Source organism: Dermacentor variabilis, chromosome 10, assembly GCF_050947875.1.
Source record: "Dermacentor variabilis isolate Ectoservices chromosome 10, ASM5094787v1, whole genome shotgun sequence".
NCBI classification, from domain to species: Eukaryota; Metazoa; Arthropoda; class Arachnida; order Ixodida; family Ixodidae; genus Dermacentor; species Dermacentor variabilis.
The window spans coordinates 23,465,777-23,486,592 of NC_134577.1; the positions used below are offsets into that span (position 1 = coordinate 23,465,777).

Below are 20,816 nucleotides of genomic sequence, written 5' to 3' on the forward strand. Positions count from 1 at the left end.
TGTGTTGTATTCACCATGCTTAGCCTCTATGCATCCTCTTTTCTTTAAACACACAATAGCACCGAACAAGCATTAGGATGGACTAGTTAATTTTCTGATGTAGAAATAGAACTGTGATGGTTTATGAATTCCTACTAGAGGTTCTGCAGAGGATTCCACATCGTGACCTTCAAATGGTTCCGCCTGCAAGATCATCTCTGATGCGAGCTGTTTCCCAGTCCTTTGCATGTGGAGCTTGCACGCCGCTAAATACTGCTTATTCTCACATAGTTGAGCAATGTCTTCCAGATCTCCCACCTGGAGGGGAAGAAAAGAAAACATTGATGACGAAAGACTAAGTCCCTCTGATGCATGACAAAAGTAAGACCAAGGCTGCGAAAGAATTCCACCTGGTTCCTGAGGATCATAGCAAACAAATGCAGCATGCCAACCAAATAGAAAATGACAATGAAACAAGTTAATATTGATAACAATTCTGCATGTTGGCCGCCCTGCAAAGTCCTGTTCTAGACAAACCAAAAGGCTTTGTCCAAAGGCCGGTTTCTCTATAATTCTCATTAATAAGTGAAAGAGGAATGATATCTGCCTTCATAAGTGAAAGAGGAATGATATCTGCCTTCCAAAATGCTTTATATGCTACTACATATTTATGTGTTTTGCATTTCTGTTATGTCGTGCTGTTTCTTGTTTTTCTCATTATGGCATTTTCTGTCTTCCCAAGGCATGCATTCTCTATTAATTAATGGAAATTTCACTGACGTGACTATTCATCACTAGGGAGGGGCGGACCGCCCCGCATGCCGCCGGCTGTGCTACGGTCGCCACTAGTCTCTTCGGTTTAAATGTCCTTGCCCAGGGCAGCTGAATGGGTTGAAGCAGAGAAGTGCTGACAGAACAATGTGCTTGCTGTAAGCTTACAGGCACTTGTACATGTGGCACTAGACATAATGACGTGAGCAGAGTCCTATGACAAGCTATGTGACCGTTTTTGAAAGCAGTCCGCTGGTCTACCTATGATAAAAGAAAGCATCAGTGGGGAACAGAGATTACAAATCTCACGCTCACTTGTGTACGGCTTTGAAAAGAAGCGAGGTTGATCGTCAAATGTATTGACTCTGGTGCTAAGAACTGCACACAAATGCTCAACATTGTGCTTCCATGCAGAAAGATGGCTTGAAGGCTGGGAAGCTTGAAGATTGTGTTTGTTACTGCTTCTTTGGAAAATGACAACTCCATTCACAAAGGTATGAATGGCGGGCCTTTTAATGTATGCCTATGTATAAAGGAAAATTTTAACCGTATATAGCAATGTCTGTGTGATTGTCAAGTGAACTTATTTTATCAGTTGTTTCATACAATAAGCACAATAAATCCTAGGGATTATGGGACAGGCATCGAAGTACAGGTTCTCAAGTATTTAACTCCTACAGAAACATACGAAGCAAGGTATTCATGCAGCAATGCTACTCAGTACTGCACTCAAATGCCTGAAACTGTAGCAAATGCTAATTTCAGCAATAATGTTGCAAAGAAAACAGGAAATTGTATAGCTTGCAATGAATAGGAGATAGAAATAAATGCCGAATTATAAGTAGAAATAAATGGTGACATAGAGGCAAAGATTTTAATTACTTCCAAAATGTGCTTGAAGAAATAGGAGGGAGCAGCAAGAGAAAGAGAGGAGGTGAGACATTGCTGAGCAGCTGCCCCGGGTGCTGGGAACCTTGATGACACCACCGCACCTGCCAGTATTTAGTACACATTACGTGCACACATTCTTCTGCTCTAATGTCCCATTGTCTCCTCTATGCCACTCTCACTTTCTGTCCTCCACGTGCTTCAGCATTCAACATCAAATATTCTTAATATTTGTCCTGCCACAGTAAGGAATGAACGCAATAACTGCTGATGAAGGATTTTAGATTTAGGTTTCGTTTTTATTCGGGCATTTAATGCCCACGAAGAGAGGCAAAAGGAGACAATCTGTCTCCTGACTAGGCCTACTCTTCATGCTGCACTTGATTGACATTTTATTTTTCAGTTCAAGTCGGTAAGTCACTTGGTTGGGCATTCTGTGGGCTGCAGTGCAAAACAGACACCAAACACAAGAAGAGAAAAAACACAAACCATCTCAGAATTAATTGAGTGTTTTTCTGTATTCTTGTGCCCTTCCACTGCCTTGTGCGCCAGTCCAAAGCATCTTTCAAAACTTGAGTTCATGACTAATTCAGTCTTGCACTGCCAATAACTGCCTGCGGAAAGGCAAGGACTACCTGTTGACAGTGCGAACACCTGGTTTAAGCAGTGGTCCATGGTTCTGTCCCTGGATGAGGCCAAATTTCGCTTAAGCCACCAAGACAGTGGTGGAAGCGGGACTTGGTCTTTTGCAGCAGCTTATGAAGCAGCAAAAATGGCAGTATGGACAAGAAATATATGCTTTTGGAACAGAAATGTTTCCTGTCTGGAGCAAGAAAAGAATGCTTTGGAGCAGTAACTTACTGTTCTGGCGCAAAGAGGAAGCTCTCTATAAGTTAGTACTTTCTAGAACATTGCATTTATTATGCATTATACCAAAACACAAGTATTTATTTCTTCATCTTGCTGTCCCATGTTATTGTTACTACAGTCGCCGACTGATTTTTCTGACTCCAAAAATTCGACATGCTCGATTATTTGGTCTGCTTCGCGGCACCACCATTCTCCCCATAGACCATAATGTATAACAACTGCCGAAAGTTTGGACACCTTGCAACCTCTCGTCGGATTTTTCAGACACTCCTTGAGCCAACTTGATCGAGAGCACCATGCACCGACTCTGACCGGTGCATCGTTCGACTTTCTGAACGCCATTTTTGTTTTGAACGGAGCCTCCTTGCTGCCCCACGAAGTGGCACTACTGCAAATCCGCGCTCGTCATCACCGTTTCTCCCTGGTTCGTGGCTACAGCAGTTCCGGTCTCAGCTTAGTAAGCTATGTCAAGACAATCCAGCAGCTGATTTGTTTCTTTCTTCGTGCATGACGCTGCAAGTAGGCCATAATTTTTTTGTTTGTGCAACTGGAGTCGGCGTGGTGATGTTTGCTTTGTGTGCTGTGTCAAGGTTGCGGTGATCCAACGTGGCATACGGAAACATCACGTCAAGTGTCTTATGGCACCGACAGTGCCCGAGCAGACTAGACTGGGGAATGCCAGCAAGCGGGTGCCGGGAGGCCCAGGATTTGTCGCCTTCCGATGTGCTCCCTACTGATGCCAAAAATGTTTTGCGGAGACCTGCGCAGTGGTTGCATTGCAATTCCGGACACTGTTTCATTTGACAGTTTCAGAGGTGCTGAAACTGCTGCACTGGCATGCGCAGAACTCAACGCGAGATCATTCGTCAGGTTTCTGCTGCACCGCCGGACGAAGACCGAGCCGGAAGATGACGCACCATGTGCTACGCTGCCGTCGCATGCGGAGCTTGTACAAGCAGTGACTGTGCTTTCAGCCGTCTATAGTGACCGTACGACCCTCTCCGAGATTCAGGCTTATCTGATTGCGCGTGAACAGAACAGCGTGCAATGGCGCAATCACGATTTCTTCAAGCCTACTGCCAAGCCCGAATAAGTGTGTGGAAATAAAGGATTTCTTTCTTTCTTTTTTTTTTCTTAATCAGCTTTTTTGGACACCTGTTTATTCAGACATTTCCGCAGTCCCCGTGAGGTCCGAATAAACGGTCAGCAACTGTATATAAGAAGATGAAGTGCAAATTTAATCATAATTCACAGTCAATTCCACACTTTAATAAAGAGTGATATAAGGAGAGACTCCCTAACGCGAAATTGAGCACAGCTCTATACGTGTTTTCATTTCGCAATATATTGGATGGCGCGGACAATCTGTCTCGTGCGGCACATTTCAAACGGAGCGAAGTGTGGCGCGTCTGCCTTCCTAATCGGGAGATTGCGAGAGGCAGAGCATGGGTGGTGCATAGGTGCGATTCACAACAGCCGCCGCAGACATACTTCCACTCATGTAGCGCCTTGTTTGCATACAGATGACGCGCGCTACTCTGGCGCCGTATCGCAGCCATCGTCGCCACATGGCACTACGCTTTTCTTCTCACACTTTGGTTCAATTAAGGATGAGGGTGGTCCTTCGTTGCGGGGTAGTCGTGCCACCAGTGTCAACGGCGACAACACCCAAGTGAGCGTCACATCGAGCCTTACTCTTAGCCGCTCACCATTGCCTCTTGCAGGAACAGTGATCCCCTTCACAAACGCTGGTACCGCGAACTGACCTCAGCAGCAGATGCTGCGGACAAGTGCAGCCCTCGCTACCTCAAGGCACCCTGCCCCCCACTCGGTAGCGCAGATGAGATTGCCCACGTGGCTGCGGATGCCACGGCCGCCAGCTCCTAAGCGCAAGCACAGGCCGTCTACCCTCAGTTCCTCCTTCGCTTTCCGCCTCATGGCTTCGTTGCACCCTCCTCCTACGCTTTCCTCCTCTCTTTGCTATGGTCTTTCATCTAGCGCTGCATTCCACATACTCTGCCTTCACTTTCATTCTTTGTGGCGCTTGTTAGCTCGGTTGTGCCGCCACCTCCGATGCTCGTCGCAGAAACAGGCTATTAAAAAGAACAGGCTCAAAAAGAATTATACCATTTTAATTGTCCTCGCAGGTATAGATTGAACAGAGTCTTTGTAGTGTGACTTAGTGTGTGTAGTGTAGTGTAGTGTAGTGTATATGACTACTTCCTCGTCCCATTTTAGATTTTTTTTTTCTTATGTCAAAGCTGCCTAGTCATAATGAAATGCACCGTAAGCGCTTGTCGATATACCACTAAGCAGCTGCAAGAAAGGTGCGCCGAGCAGCTGCGCCTTCACAATCGTGCGTCACCCTACTTACATGACATAATTATTATTGCGAGAGCAAGTGTGTGGACGCAGCAGGTGAATTTCTGCAGTCGTCGTCGGTGTCAGCATCATCGTGAGGTTCCGTATAATGTCTAAGTTTGACGTAATAGTTCTGTGAAATCCCACAAGGAGAGAGAAGGAATTAATCAAGGAAAAATGAGACATCCACCAAATCGTAGCAATTGCTACAAAGGAAACCCATACGGGTTCCTCGAAAGAAAAGCCTCACAGTTGAAGAAAAATTCGTCCTGGTCCGGGACCCAATCCCGGGACCACTGCCTTTCCGGGGCAGCCGCTCTACCATCTGAGATAACCAGATGGTTAGCAGATGGCAGGGTGAACTGAAATTTGTCAACAACTCGAAGCAAAGGCAAGAGTTGGATGTAATAGTTCTGGGGAAACCCGCAAGGTGGAGAGAAGTATTTAATTAAGGGAAAATGAGACAGCCACCCAATCGTGGCAATTGCTACAAAGGACGCCCACATAGGTTTTCCCATTTACCTATATGAATTTTTCTTCAACTGCGAGGCTTTTCTTTCAAGCAACCCGTAAGGGTTCCCTTCGTAGCGATTGCTACGATTGGGTGGATGTCTCATTTTCCCTTGATTAATTACTTCTCTCCACATTGCGGGTTTTCGCAGAACAATTATGCCAAACTCTTGCCTTTGCCCTCGAGTTGTTGACAAATTCGACTTCGCCCTGCCATCTGCTAGCCACCTGGTTAGCTCAGATGGTGGAGCAGCTGCCCCGGAAAGGCGGTGGTCCCGGGTTCGAGTCTCGGACTAGGACGAATTCTTCTTCAACTGCTAGGCTTTTCTTTCGAGGAACCCGTATGGGTTGCCTTTGAAGCTACTGCTACAATTAGGTGGATGTCTCATTTTGCCTTAATTAGTAATGTCCAAGTGTGATAAGATGGCGGCCGCAGGCCATATGTGCTGTAGCTGTGATGGAAAGCGTGCGAGGGTCAGTTGGGAAGGATGGTTGCTTGATGCGCGGCGCCTTCTCGTGCGTGCAAAATATTCCCAATTTGGAGCAGGTGTGTGTCGGCGCTGGCCTGGCGCAATACATGCGATAAACGACAACTGGGCACAGCATGCCGCAGGATTTCCTTCCCGGCGCAGCTTGGTGCAATTGGCGCAGAACTTCCGTCACTGCCAAGATGTTTACGAAAAATGCGCATGGATTTCCTCAGCAGCATAACAGTTTATCCATGTTGGAACACAAGCAAAAGAAAATGGGAACACGAAGCTGAGAGCATAGAGTATGCCGCACAGTGCCCTGCCTGTTCCTGCTTTCATGTTCGCTTGCTTATTCTCCAGGGTTCCAAGATGAATCTCTTTTGAACTATCCCACTTGTAGTCATTCTACATTACGATGCTATTATCAGGTGAATGGCTATTCTTCCTTTCATGAGCCTTTGTCCAGCTTGCTAATTTCCATGAAAGTGATTTCACTGACGAAAACAACTGCTACTACCAGTTTCAAGGCAGCTAACAAAAATAGGAACGTGATTTCATGCATGTTGCACAATGTTGCTGATGCTGCACAGCGCATGGTTTCCACAACGACAGGTTTTGCATACTTCTGGGAAGCACACGCAAGTGTAACCGTCTTTTGGAGGACACGAAATAGACATTTTGAGAAGAACCTTTTGAGCGTAAGGAAATTATCTTGGTGAATATACAATAATGAAAGCAAGCTAATGGGCCTATAATCGAACAATTCTTTAACCTCTCCCTTCTTCTGGAGCATAATGTTGGCATTCTTCCAGCTCTCTAGTATATTTTATTTATTTATTTAACAATACTGTAGGCCTTTGCACAGGCCCAAACAGGAAGTGGATTGTAATATATACACATGAGCATGGGAAAAACAGGAAAAAAGAAAAGAAAAACAAAATATATAAAGCAAAAAAAAAAAAAACTGCCATACAACAGCACTGGTATTCAACACAAGACACTTTTCTTGTTTCACATGAATCAGGGAAAAAAACAATTGCAATATTAGTCGTATAATATTCTTGTAGTTATCGTGGATCTATAAAACACCACTATTCAGCACATTGCAATATTTACATTTGAAATCATAAGGCAGTATGCAAACACACGTGCACTAGTGTCCAATCACTCAACCAATGCATTACCTTTGAACTACGCACTCAAATACTTTCATGAACAGCCAAAATATGGCTCCAATTTTGCGACAAAGCCATCCACAGAATCTGATTCTATAATTTCCTGTGGCAACGAATTCCAGATTTCAATTGCCCACGGGAAATATGAATATCTAAACGTGTAGGACTGTGTCGGATACTGCCTGATGTGTTTATTATGGCAGGTTCTATTAGAGTGTCGGTGTGGTGGTTGCACGTAATCTCGCTTATCTATATTAATGTTGTCATTACATAGCATAAAAAGAAATTTCATGACAGCCACACGACACCGACAAACAAGGGTAGGCAGTGCTGCCTGGCTTCTAAGAGCACTTACGCTTTCGTGTCGAGAATACTTATGGTATATAAATCGCAAGGCTTTATTTTGGATACTTTCTCATTTCTGTGAGAGTCCTTTCCGGTGCGGGTTCCACACTATGCTACCATACTCAAGAATTGGTCTTACTAAAGTTTTATATGCCGTTAGTTTCACATAGGATGGTGCTGCAGTTAATTTTCTTCGCAAGAAACCGAGTGTTCGGAAGGCCTTCGTGCATGTATTATCGATATGGGTATTCCATTTTAACGCGCTTGTAAATGTTATGCCTAAATATTTTACTGTGTCAGTTTGTATTAAATCGTTGCCCATTAATGTATAATTGAACCTAAAGATCGACTTTCTATGAGTTATGGTAATATACTGTGTTTTCTTAAGATTAATTTCCATTCCCCACATGTCACACCAGCGGCCTTGAAGTAATATGTACTTGAAGTAATGAGGCAATGTCAACAAAGGGCCACAAAGCTCTTCAAGCATAATATCTCCTCCATCTTTGATTAAATCGACTATTGTTCCTTCTTCTATGCCGCTTTTCCCCGGAACAAGTCTTGCAAGGCCCTTTTAACTTAATCACTGGTTATAGTAGGAGCCTCTGTATTCTGTTCATCACTACTTCCAACGAATGTTGTGTGGCTGCTCCGGGTACCTGTACAGGTCAGTATAGAATTCTTCAGGAGCTTTTACTGTATCATTGAAATTAGTGATAACATTACTGATGGCATTACCCTGCTCACTTTCACTGCATACATCTTGCTCTGTCCTATGTCAAGGTTTCCTCTCACTGATTTCATGCTGCGGCCATTTTTATTGCTTCCTAAATCCTTCCGTTATAATTTCAAACATTGCCGACTTTCTTCCTGTTGATCAGTTTTGACAGTTCAGCGAAAACTCTCTTATCTCCTGAGTTAGACACTCTCATGTTTTGTTGTTTCTTTATTAGGTCCTTTGTTACATGGAATAGCTTACTTACTGGTTGCCTTGGTGCCTTGCCTCCCGCATCAATTGCTGCTTCTGAAATCAACCTAGTTATGGTTTCATTATTAACTCTATGTTATCTTCATCTTGGCCTGTTTCTTCTAGACCAATTTTGCTCTTTCTTTCTTCAAATTAAGAGCAATGCTAGACCTCACTGAACTATAATCACTGCTGTTTGCGCTACCTAACACGTCTACGTCCTGCACTATACTAGGACTGGCAGAGTATGAAACCTATTTCATATTTTCTTTCTCCATTAGGGCTTTTCCAAGTTCACTTCCTGTTACTGTGCTACCTGAAGAAGGTATTCCTTATCCCGAGGCTATTCCTTTCTGCGAATCCTACCAACATCTGTCCCCTACTATTCCTAATCTTGATGCCGTAGTTGCTAATTGCCAGTCTTTACCCCACTTTTGTACTGATATTGCCCATGCCTACAGTATACTGAGTTTGCACTTTTCTCATTGATAATTTAATATCTTCATAAAACTGTTCCATTCCATCATCATCATGACTGGAGGTTGGAGCGTACGATTGTGCTACCTTTAATCTATATCTCCCATTTGGCTTTATTACAAAGACTGCCACAGCCTCATTAAAGCTATAGAATTCATCTATGCTGCACACTATATGTCCTTATGAATGAAAAGTCCAACATCGTATTCCCTCTTTTATCTGGAAGAGCTCTGTAGCAGAGGACATAGGCATTAGTCAGCACTGTATAAGCCTCACTCGCCCTTCTAACCTCACTTAAGCCAATAATATCCCAGGCAATGCCTGATCATTCCTCAAACAGCCCTGCTAAGCTAGCCTCACATAAGAAGGTTTGTGTGCTAAACGTTACCAGGTTCAGTTTCCAGTGGCAGCCTGTTCGGATCCAAAGATTCTTAGCACCTTCTGCTGCGTTGCAGGTCTGACCACTGGCTTGATCTACTGCCCCGTAGCCACTGGGGACTCAGGACCACAGGTTTAATGCAAGAGGCAAGGGAAAAAGAATTCATCATGACCAATTAGCCTTTAGAGTCTGTGCAGGAGTATGTTTGTCTAGGTCAATTAATCACTGGGGACCCTGATCATGAGAAGAAAATTTACAGAAGAATAAAAATGGGTTGGCGTGCACATGGCAGGCATTACCAAATCCTGACAGGGAGCTCACCAGTGCCACCAAAGAGAAAAGTGTACAATCATTGCATTCTACTGGTTCAAACATAAGGGGCAGAAACTTGGAGGTTAACAAAGGAGCTCAAGAAAGAGTTAAGGAGCATGCAAAGTGCAGTGGAACGAAAAATGTTTGCGGTAATGTTAAGAGACAGGATGAGACTGGTGTAGACCAGAGAGTAAACGGGGATAGCCAATATTCTAGTTAACATTAAGAGAAAGAAATGTTGCTGGGCAGGCCATGCAATGTGTAGGGCAGATAACCAGTGGACCATTAGAGTTACCAATTGGATGCCGAGGGAAGGAGAGCACAGTTGAGGACAACAGAAAATTACCGTATTTACTCGGATCTAATGCATACTTTTTTTCAGATAAAGTGGGTCCAAAAATTTTGTGCGCATTAGAATCGAGTGCGACCTTAAATCTGCATTACCATATCACCATCGGCATTTAAAAATGGACCCCTCACACGTGCTTCGAGCCTAGCTGCCATAGCTTCCTCCATGTGCTATAGTGCGTGTGCTTAGGTTTCTGCACCGTCTGTCTTCCCAGTTTTTCGCATTTACTCTATCAGCATGGAAGTTCTAACTGCAAAGACATGCTAAATCCATCATGATGCCGCGATAAAAGGAAAATGATCACGTGTGCGGAGATGGATGAAAATTGGGCCGCATCACAGGTGTTCGGAGTTCCTGAAACTTGTGTGCAGGACTGGCGCAAACAGGAGAAGCTTTCTCCTCCACCAGCTGCTACGTACGGCACGGCTGTGTGGCCCCTATCTTGAAAGCGATCTCTGATGGAGACAAGAGTTTACGCATCTAGGTGCACCACGCTGTCTTCTCATCGCTTAAGTGCGCATTGAAGCGAGAGGCCGCAAAAGGGTCATTTCACTCGCTCCTGCTACCACATTTCCCCACTCCAATGTTCTAATGAAGAGTTTCCGCGGTCATTGAGCGAGACGTTTTCATGTCTGCTTGTGAGCGCGAGACCATGCTCCTTAATTTAGTTAGTAAGCAAATGTTCAAAAGTTCATATGGCTGATAAAACTACTATCCTTACTTTTCGTATAGCTGTCTACTTATTTGCTATCATAATCGATGCTTCCCCTTTCGGGCGAAACTGCGACTTTTATTTATCGCAACTTTGGTGTATTGTGAGTAAATCTTTAATTTTCCAAATGAAAGTTGTATTCCTTATGAACGAATGAAGTGCAAGGTACTGTAAAGGACTTTTCCCTTTTTCAGGTAGCGGCAAACGGGCGCGCGTTACAATCGAGGGCGCGTTAGAATCGAGTAAATACGGTAGACGGGGCGGTTAAATTTGGAAATTTGCAGACGCAAGTTGGAACCAGCTAGTGCAAGACAGGGGTAATTTGCGATTGCTGAGAGAGGCCTCCTTCCTGCAGTGTACATAAATATAGACTGCGCTGCTGCTGCTGATGATGATGACATGTTGTCTCGATTTAAGGAAAGCAATTAATTTTTGGGCGGTATCACCATGTTTGCATCTCATTACAATGTGCGGTGCTGTAGTATCACGCTTATCTCCTTCAACAAACACAGCACTCTATGTGCACCCGGTGGAGTGCTGTTCCCATGTTTCATCACTGTCGTCATAGTGCACCAGCTAACTGAAAGCAGCTGCTTATAAATTGCAAGCACCTCAGTTGAGCGGATATCCGGTTGTGAAAGGCATTACGTGCAAGTATCAATAATGTAAATAAGCCTATTTCACCAAATGGACTCGATATGAACTTTATATTTACTTTGTTTAGAAATGAGAAACTATTCGGTATTTGATTGAATATGCGAAGCTAGCTTTTTTTAAATATTTCGTATTTGATTGGATTTGGAAATTTTGCTATTTGAACAATCCTAAGCAAGACAAATATTGACTTCCCAGGTCAGCCCTGATGACAAAGCTCCACAGTGCAATCACAGCCCTGCATGCGTCCCCAATGCGGTACAAGCAGTTGTTAAGAACCTGCATTGTCTTTGGCTTAGTGATCTTGACAGCTGAGCAAGGCCTGAACACTTCCGGAGCAAGTCCGAACTCTAGAAAGCGGTCAGCAGAACGAATAAAGTGGGAACTTACGTGGGTTCAAGCAATAAAAGCATATTGTGCTCCTATTTTCAAGTGCAAGAGAGACAGAAAATGGTTTCTATTTACGAAGTCTTGCATTTATACTTGCTTACATTTGCAAACAATGTAAATCATGTTTATGAGAATTTGGCACACCAATTAATGATAATATGACACGCAAGCAATGGGCCCAGGAAATGCTCATGGATTCGAATCTGCATCTCCATCACCATCAAATCGTGGTTCCCATTTCATCTGGCACTAGCCCAAATAAAGTGTTTTGTTTGCTTCAATGCCACTATGGCCTCAATTCCTTAATACCAGGTGTGCCGTGAAGACACCGGTACATAGAAAGCATACAGTGTGATGATATCTAGCTATCTTCTAAATGAAACATTCACAGCTCGAGGCAGTTGGCCTGCCTTACCTGTTGCCCTTCATGAAGTGCCTGCAACTTGTCGGAGGTGAAAGGACAGAGGCGACTGTCCTGGACTTGAGTGCACCTGTGGGCAGTGTAGTCCACGCGGCTGCCCTCCTGGCCGTACATGTGTCGCACGCTGTACGTGAGGCGCGACGTGTCCGTCTGCCAAGTGTGGCTGCAAGCGGCCTTCTTGCCAGGGGGCTCGATGTAGTAGCGACTCCAGAACTCGATGGCTTCAGTCAGGTTCAGGCCAATCTCCTTCAGGAACAATGAAAAGATGAACTGGAAGGAACAAATGCAAGCATTAATAGTCAGGCAGAGATCTCTAAGAAGCAATGAAAACATTAAAGGGACACTAAAGGCAAACACTAGGTCGACGTGGACCGTTTATATACCATTCCAAAAACCTCACACCGCTTGTTTCGTGCCAAGAAAAGGCTTGGTTTACGAGAAAATTGGATCTGACGAGTTCGAATACCTTTTTCAAAATTAAAATCTCCCACCACCCAACCGGAGGAGTGGTGATGTTGCATATGCCATAATCATACTTTGCTGCCGTCGGCGAGAAAAACAGTGCCCGACAGACGGCGGTACCGAGCCAAGACAGCAGTGGCATCGCTGTTGCAGCTGCTTTTTGGTCAAGTGGCATACACCGTCCGGGCATCCCGTGACATCTCATGGAAGTTGAATTCTCTGCTACATGCAGTTTGCGCGAATATGGCGAGCTAGCAAACCCAGCGCAGCACTATGCGATAACGAAACTATTGAAATGCGAAAGCATGGGCGGCGCGGAGTCCAGTGAAAACGAAACCTTTTAACCGCCTGTGTCGTTGTCAAGGGTAATTTCAATCAGTTCTTTTTTTCTAAAAATGAAATAGAAGTGGACAAGTAGCATTTTATTTCATCTAATAATACAAGGATGGTTTTTGTGACGAATAGTTGCGTACTAGACAGATTTTAACTGAGAAGTGCTTTTGTCATCGGGCAAGTACTTGAATGTTCCGGGGGAGTCTTTAATCATATCCTGCGTTTACCTCAATTTCTCAATTATTAAGGCTCTGTTTGTGATAATATTGAGGCCTTAGAGTTCCCTGAGCACTAATCTATCACTTTAGCTTAACTTAATTTTTGCCTTTAGTGTTATTTTAAGTCCAAAAATGAGAATGGGCATTTGCATGAGAAGCCTCCTTACAGGGCAAACCATGTTGACTGATTCATTCAGGGGGCTTTAAATGATAAGGCTACCCTGTGGCTTATGTGCATGCTGTGGTGAAAGGCTCTGTATTAACCCCTTACCGCATAGCGTATCATATTTTATACGCACCAAACTTCTTTTTCCCGCGGAGATTGAGTGAAACGAAAAATGTTCTGCCACATTTTGCTTGATTTTATATCCTATCTGGCAACTACGCCCGCAGTGGCTCCATCTTCCGAAGCCGTTTTTAATCCTATTTGTATGCCACAACACGTGGACGTAGCGTCGCGTTCTCAAGGCTTCGAACAGGTAAGTGAATAAAATTTTTTTGTGCTTTTGACATATGCTATGCTTTCAAAAAAATTATTAGCGCGTTATATGGCTCCTTGTCTTCCTCTTGTGACAATTTAAACGCCCGGCACCTTTGTAATGCACCGCGAGGACTACATTTAGACCCATATCACATATGATACACTATGCAGTTAGGGGTAATTTTTTTGTTCGGAAGCGTGTCGGTGTCGTCATCACAGAAAACTTACATTTGCAATGTAATGGAGCATTTTTGTGTGCTTTCTTGTTGCTGGAAAGTGAAGTATCCTTTTTTTGTCCTAGGCAATGAATGTCGGCACTTTTTACGGTGGAACAAGACAGGAAGTTCGGCCCATGCCTGGTGATGGTGACAGAAGCAGCGATAGCGAGCTCTCGGACGACGATGGGCAGGAACTGCTACCGTGCCGGGCTCCATCTGCGCTAGCAGAGGAGTCGTCTGAAAGCGAGGATGATAGTCAAGATAAAGCTCCTCCTGCAACATCAACTTCTAGAGGCAAGAAAGGACCTGCAAAATGTACACCAAAGTGGACAAACACATGCCTTGACAGAGACCCAAAAGAAATTGAGTTCACTGGGAGCACCGTGACGCCATCGACTGTCAAGGACCTTGACACTCCCTTCCAGTTTTTCAAATTCCTCTGTCCCGTTGAGGTGTTCAAGATGATTCGCGAGGAATCGTTGCGCTACTCAATTCAGTGTCGTCCTGAAAAGCTTCTCACGGTGAGCGTAGAGGAACTCGAAAGGTTCGTCGGAATGGCTCTTTACATGTCGATCATTCAGCTGCCAAGCACCCGAGACTACTGGAGCTCCAGCATCGGACATCACAAGGTTGCAGGCATGATGTGCCTCAACCGCTGGGAAGAACTAAAACGGTTTCTTCACTTCAATAATAATGAGACTTTTGTTGCCCCTGCAGAAATTGGCCACGACAAGCTACACAAGGTCAGACCCCTCTTGAACAAATTGCTTGAGCAGCTGAAGATGATTCCGCGAGAAGAGAAACTGTGCATTGACGAGCAAATTGTTCCTTTCAAGGGACGAAGCTCACTGAAGCAATACAATTCGAAGAAACCACACCGCTGGGGATACAAAGTTTTTGCTCTGAGCGGGGTGTCAGGTTTCTGCTACGATTTTGAGGTCTTCAGCGGTGCCGTGGAAAACAAGCTGCTACCAGGTAAGCCTGACCTAGGCGCAAGAAGCAATGTTGTCGTCAGGTTGTCTCGCACCATTACCAGGCAAAATAGTCACCAGTTGTTTTTTGACAACTGGTTTACTTCTATTCCTCTGCAAGTATTTTTAAAAAACGAAGGAATTCACTGCCTTGGCACTGTGCGGCGAAACCGTCTACCTGGCTGCACGCTCCCGAAAGAAACGAAAAAGAAAGAGGGAGGAACATATGAAGAAAGGTTGTGCGAGGTGTCGGGGACCAAGCTGTCTGCAGTAGCATGGCACGACAATAAAACAGTCACATTGCTTTCCACGTTCGCCAGCAGTGAACCAGCGGGCAAAGTAAAACGGTACTTCGCAAAAGAAAAAGCGCACAAAATGGTTCCCTGCCCAAATGTTGTGTTGATCTATAACACACATATGGATGGTGTAGACCTCCTTGACTCGAAACTAGGCTATTACCGAATCAAGATTCGATCAAAGAAATGGTATCACCGCATATTTTTTCACCTGATGGATCTCACTGTGGTGAATGCCTGGCTTGGCAAAAAAGTGCCAAGACTTCCCTGCTTGAGTTCAAGTCTTCTGTCGCAGAAGGACTATGCAGGGCAGGGAAGTTACATGAAAGGAAGCGCGCAGGGGGACCCAGTACTGAAATCGAGTCACTCATTCAAGCAAAGAAGAGGACGACGCTGGCGCCACTACCAACTGCTGATGTTCGCCTCGACAAAATGGACCACATGCCGCATTGGCTTGACAAGCGAGTGCGCTGCAGGCTGCCCTCTTGCAACTACCTCACAAATGTATCATGCGAAAAGTGCAATGCGGCCCTCTGTCTCAACAGGGAGCGAAACTACTTCGCATCGTTTCACTAAGAGGGCAAAGTGTACTAATCATGCAAGCAAATAATATTCTCACCCTTGCTTTAGCGACGACATTTCAGGCAAGCTGCAAAACCTTTGTGCAATAAACGTTATTTCACCAATTTTCTATTCGTTTTTCAATGCCGCTTCTTTTTTCGCTTCGTATCCTGTTTTTCTCCACGTCAAGAAAGATTGCCCCTAACTGCATGGTGTATCATATGTGATACGCGAAGAAAAAGCTATAATAAATCTAAACCGCTCATTATTTTTAAAAACTAAGTTTAGTTTGGGTGTTTGTGTTACAAGTCAAGGCTACTGAAATTCTTTCACGCGGAAAAAAAAATTCATGCAGTAAGGGGTTAATTTTAACCACCAAGGGCACCTTTAAGGTGCATGTAAAGCTATTGTTTTTATCTACAGAAGAGTCTTGCTAAGTGAATTCGGACACAAGGAACAAGGTGTGAACATTTTGTTGGTTTCCCATGGAATCAAATGCAAAACAAAATAACTTACGAAGCATCGGAGCTCCTACTTAAGCACATGGAAACAAAGAACTGTTTTTCTTAGAGTCAACTGCTCCAAATTTGACAAGGCTTGTTGCATTTAAAAGAGAATGTTAACATATAGAGACTGTAGAAAGCAGACTCTTTATTTAGGCCAGAAATTATTGCAAGAAAGATGCTGAATATCTCAATACTGAAAAAAATTAAGGTGCCAAGTTTTCAACCCTGAAATCCAGTAATAAATAACGATACACACAATCCTGCAAACTGCATCTTTCTGGACAACAAAAGCAGACAAAACAGAGCTACTACATTATACGCTGCTCTGAAACATACCACTAAAATGTTAGTCAGATTTTTTTACAAAACCCTCGTAAACATTGTAACAATTTCATATAAGCTGTAAATTCATATGGTATCACATATGTCTGCTTGAGATGCTGTAAAAGATGAACTGTAATATCTGTTCTTGTTCGCGGTGCAGAGTTAAAGATTTGTAAACTATGTGCTTCTATATGCATATAACGTATCAATCTACAATAATTTACATAAAAAGTATGAAGTACTTAATTTAGAACTTGCCTTTTCTTCTCAAATGCAAAAAAAAAATTTTTTTCAAATCAGTTCAGCAATTGTCTTACAAGAGCACTTCTGCACGGTAAAAATACTTCGTACTCAGCAGGGAAACCGAAGTTGGCCCCAGGCTTGACATGAACCACAAGTTCAGTGCAAAACCTCTACAGCCACCACTGATGCCTGCTACTCGGCACAGTGAGAGGCCTGGATTGGCAGACACGTAGGAGGCGCATCTGCTACCTACCCGAAAAGCAAATGGCGCTTCTGTGGAGGTAAACAGCTATGCAAGCGTCCACGATGATACAGAAACTTGCAAGGCCGAAACCATAGAAACAATAATGGAGGGGGCCTTTATAGTACCTCTACTGACTGATTATTAATGAGGACACTGCCCAGGAGCCACAAGATCTAGCTTTCCACATGCTGCACCGGTTAATGGCTTGAAAATTAATACTCTGGTGCACTTTTATTGCGATAACACTTACATGAACGTACCAAACGCATTTGCACCGCCAGACGGCACCACTGCCATGATGTTCTGTGTGAAGTGTAAGCGCGTTTAGATTGCACCTTGCATACAGTGTGCAGTCAAAGTGAGGAAAAGCGTGCGAGGGTGATTCGAGAACGACAACAGCTTGATTGATATGAGTTATATTCCTGCACGCTCGATGTTGGCGGATGTCACATGATCAAGATGTCACATGATCATGACAAAAGATGGCGAGGGGCATCACGAGGCATGTTCGCCCCTCTAACTGCGCTCTTCATTCCACCATCGCTATGACACCGAGCGAGATCTGTTCATGTTTGTCTCTGCACACATGACACTATACTATGCTTGTTAATTTAATTAGTAAGTGAATGTTTGCTACAATTTATAAGGCCAATAAAACTATTAACTTCGTGTAGATGTTTAATGCCTTGCTATCACTCTCAATGTGTGGCCTTTTGAGCTAAATTGCTACTCTTCAACAACTTCGGTGCACTAAAGAATTGCTGAGCAAACTAAGTTTCATGTTTCGCAGGAGTGTACAGATTTGCACAGCACCAGCAAGCAGCACTTATGGAACAGCTTATGTAGGAGTACATAAAGCAATCCTTTGTATAATGCAAATCCAACAAAGTCTCTTTTTACTTTTCCCTCTTGTATTTAATGCTGTTTCATTCCTTCTTTTGAGCTGTGTACATATGTCCACCATGAATAGCCAAATTTTAATCCTATGAATGACTTATGTTAAGATGAACTTGTGATAAAACGAACAGATTTTGAAAGTCCCTTCGAGTTCATGTTAATGGAAGTCTAACATTTTTTTTTCTCCAGTATTGTGTTGCTTATTTTAATTAGAAAAAGAAACACTAGATGGTGCATGCCACACTACTGCAACATTATATTTTATTTGCAGAAAGTGAGAATTATAAGCAGAATGTTACTTTTACAGGTTTTTTTTTCTCTCATACAGTGCTCGACAGAATATACAAGTAGCATCCCTGTACGGAGGTCAATTAGTAGTGGGAAAATGGAAAAGGGAGCAGAAATTGCACACCTGCTGCCATTTCCGTGCCAATGTAGTGTTTGACATACCAGGTCAACCTCTTGGCATTCCTCCCTATGAAACATCGGTGAAATTTGGCATTTTTCATATTTACAAGGCAATATCTTTTGCCCGAGATGAAACAGGCAGCTGTCTACCACGAACGGTGAATGAAATCAAAGGAAGCGCAAAGTTAATCCAAGTGGTGCAGAGTCAATAGGTGTCGCTCGAGTTAGCTGTCCTAATAAAAAGGATGGGCCTCGTGTCTTCGCTTTCATTTCTTCAACGTAAGTGACGACATCTCAACACCACTCACTCGATCGTCATGGGACAGCCTCTTGTCCCTCTTCAAGGTGGCATACAATGCGGACATGCATGGTGGGAAGTACGCTGCTGCCTGGCTGTCCACTTCACCGGCCTTCAGGGGGCAGCCCACTGCCAAGAATCCTCGGTGTGCTTCGAAAGCAGCCTGCAATCGAGTCATCCCAATTACCAGCAAGATTTTTGAAAGGAAAAAGGTTGTCATTTACCCAAGAGCAGTGCAGAACTACAGAGGAAACCCAGAGGGTTCCCCAGAAGAAATGCTTTGCTGGTGAAGAAAAATTTGCACTGGTCCCATAGCACCTGGACTACGGCACATTTCTCCTCAACTACAAAGCTTTCTTTCTAAGAGACCTGTACAGGGTCTTCTTTGTAGCTTCGTGCTACACTTCTTCCCTTTTATTAAAGCTGCTCCACATTGCAGCTTTCTGGAGAAATTGCACATTGCAGGCCAGTAGGATTTACAATTTGCTTCCTCAATACAATTTCCTTCCTCATCTGTAGAATGGAACTCTGGCCACTGAAAGGTAAGATACTTGTTTCTTTTTAGACTTCAAGGATTAGTTTCCCGGCCACAGATAGGATAGCACATTCTGCTTCTTCAGTTTCTTCAGTTGGATTACTTGAATAATAGGACATTACTTGCATGAACAATGAACAATTAGTCAATTAAAATAAAATTCGCTAAGTTGAACCTTGATTTAATGAATACGGATAGCCCCTTCAGGCACTGCAGGCACAGTTGTACACGCCAACATAGTGCAACAAACACGGGAGCATTGATGTAAATAACTGCAATTAGAACATACATCCACAAACACTTCTGATCAGACCTGTGCTGCAAGTTGGAACAATATGTGTAAAGTGTTCTGCAAAACAAATTGGAAGGCAGACAGCTGTGTGTTTGTTATCAGTGGCAGTACTATGTCTTCATACAGCAGGCACACTTTTTTCATTGTTTGTTACAATGTTTTACATCGGACATGCTTTTCAAGAAGCTGGATAGGTGCTTTCGAGACATGCTTCACAAAACTAGCTGATGCTCGCATATGCAACGTTCCTGCAGAGAGTTCTCGCATGGAGTCCACCTTCATGTGAAAAAAACCTACTGAAGAAACGAAAGTTCTTAATCCATTCTGCACCTGTATGCTTTTCATAATTCTGAAGATGCAAGTAATGTGGTGGCACAAAACTTCCAAGGAATAGAATTAAATTATTTCTAAAGGGGATATAATTAATTAGTAGATATAACAAATTAAACCTAAAACATCTCTCGCCAATATAAGCTTGTAATGAAGGTGTTTTCATGTCGCAGGTGACTTAGTGATAACTACGTTCGATTGCGATAAACATATTTACTTATTTACACGAGGGCCCATGTTGCAATTATGGAATTAAAGGTGGTCAATGTTTGAAGCACACCTATTTATGAGGAAGCCTGAGACTGGCACAAGTTTTCAGATATGTTTAAGTTTAGTTTCAGATATGTTTAACCACACGAATAAGCATTTCACATGGATCTGTTCTGAACTGCGCAAGGAAATCATGCAAATGCCAAGGGAAGAGAAGCACAGTCGAGGATGGCACAAAATTTGGTGGGGTAATGAAATTAATAAATTGGAACGAGCTAGCACAAGACAGGGGTAATAGGAGATGGTCGGGAGAGGACTTTATGCTGCAGTGAACATTTAAAGAGAGAGAGGGGCTGACAATCTCAAAGTGAAGCTAGTCTTAGAATTCCTATTAAGTGGGCACACCTAACATATTGCGCACAATACGACACATAAAGACACAGCATACATTTCAGTTACGAACTGTCTCAACTGCACCTTAAAAACCTCAATCTTCGATTCAGCTTGTGCCCCAGAGGCCTTGGATATCTAGGTGATCAAGTTTCAGAAAAACACCATTTCTTTTGACCAGGGCTGGCCGTTCCATGAAAACAACCACTACATTACAATTCTCTACTACAGGAGTTGTTGACAGAAAGCTGGCTGCACATTCAGCAGAAAAGCGTGCTCACCTGCCAATACACGAGGTGCAGGGCTACAACAAGCCACACAGCCAGCTCCAGCTACATGAACAATATTTATAAGCTTACGCGAATCACCGTTGGATTTATGTACTGGCTGCAATAAAAAACAAAAGAAAAATACACATCATAGGCACCTTGGAAGAAGGCACTGTGGATGACAATGCACAAGCTTATTCTTTGTGAACACCAGCGATTGAGAAAAGGTTACATGACCGACCATGACTCCTGACCACGAAGTGACTAACGACAATCTACTTACACCGCCATCACCACAGG

At 43.6% G+C, this 20,816-nt stretch overlaps 1 protein-coding gene across 7 annotated transcripts in view; it reads right to left on the reverse strand.

Moving 5' to 3' along the window:
- The window catches only part of LOC142560127 (DNA primase large subunit-like), a 74,727-nt gene continuing 53,911 nt past the window's right edge, over positions 1-20,816 (reverse strand). For all 7 annotated transcript variants that reach the window (XM_075671962.1, XM_075671969.1, XM_075671966.1 and 4 more), the window contains 3 exons: positions 18,501-18,653; positions 12,025-12,300; positions 1-297 (listed from right to left, as the gene is read on the reverse strand). In XM_075671962.1, coding sequence (XP_075528077.1) covers positions 73-297; positions 12,025-12,300; positions 18,501-18,653 — 654 coding nt within the window. In that variant the 3' untranslated portion in view covers positions 1-72. The remainder of the gene's footprint in view (positions 298-12,024; positions 12,301-18,500; positions 18,654-20,816) is intronic.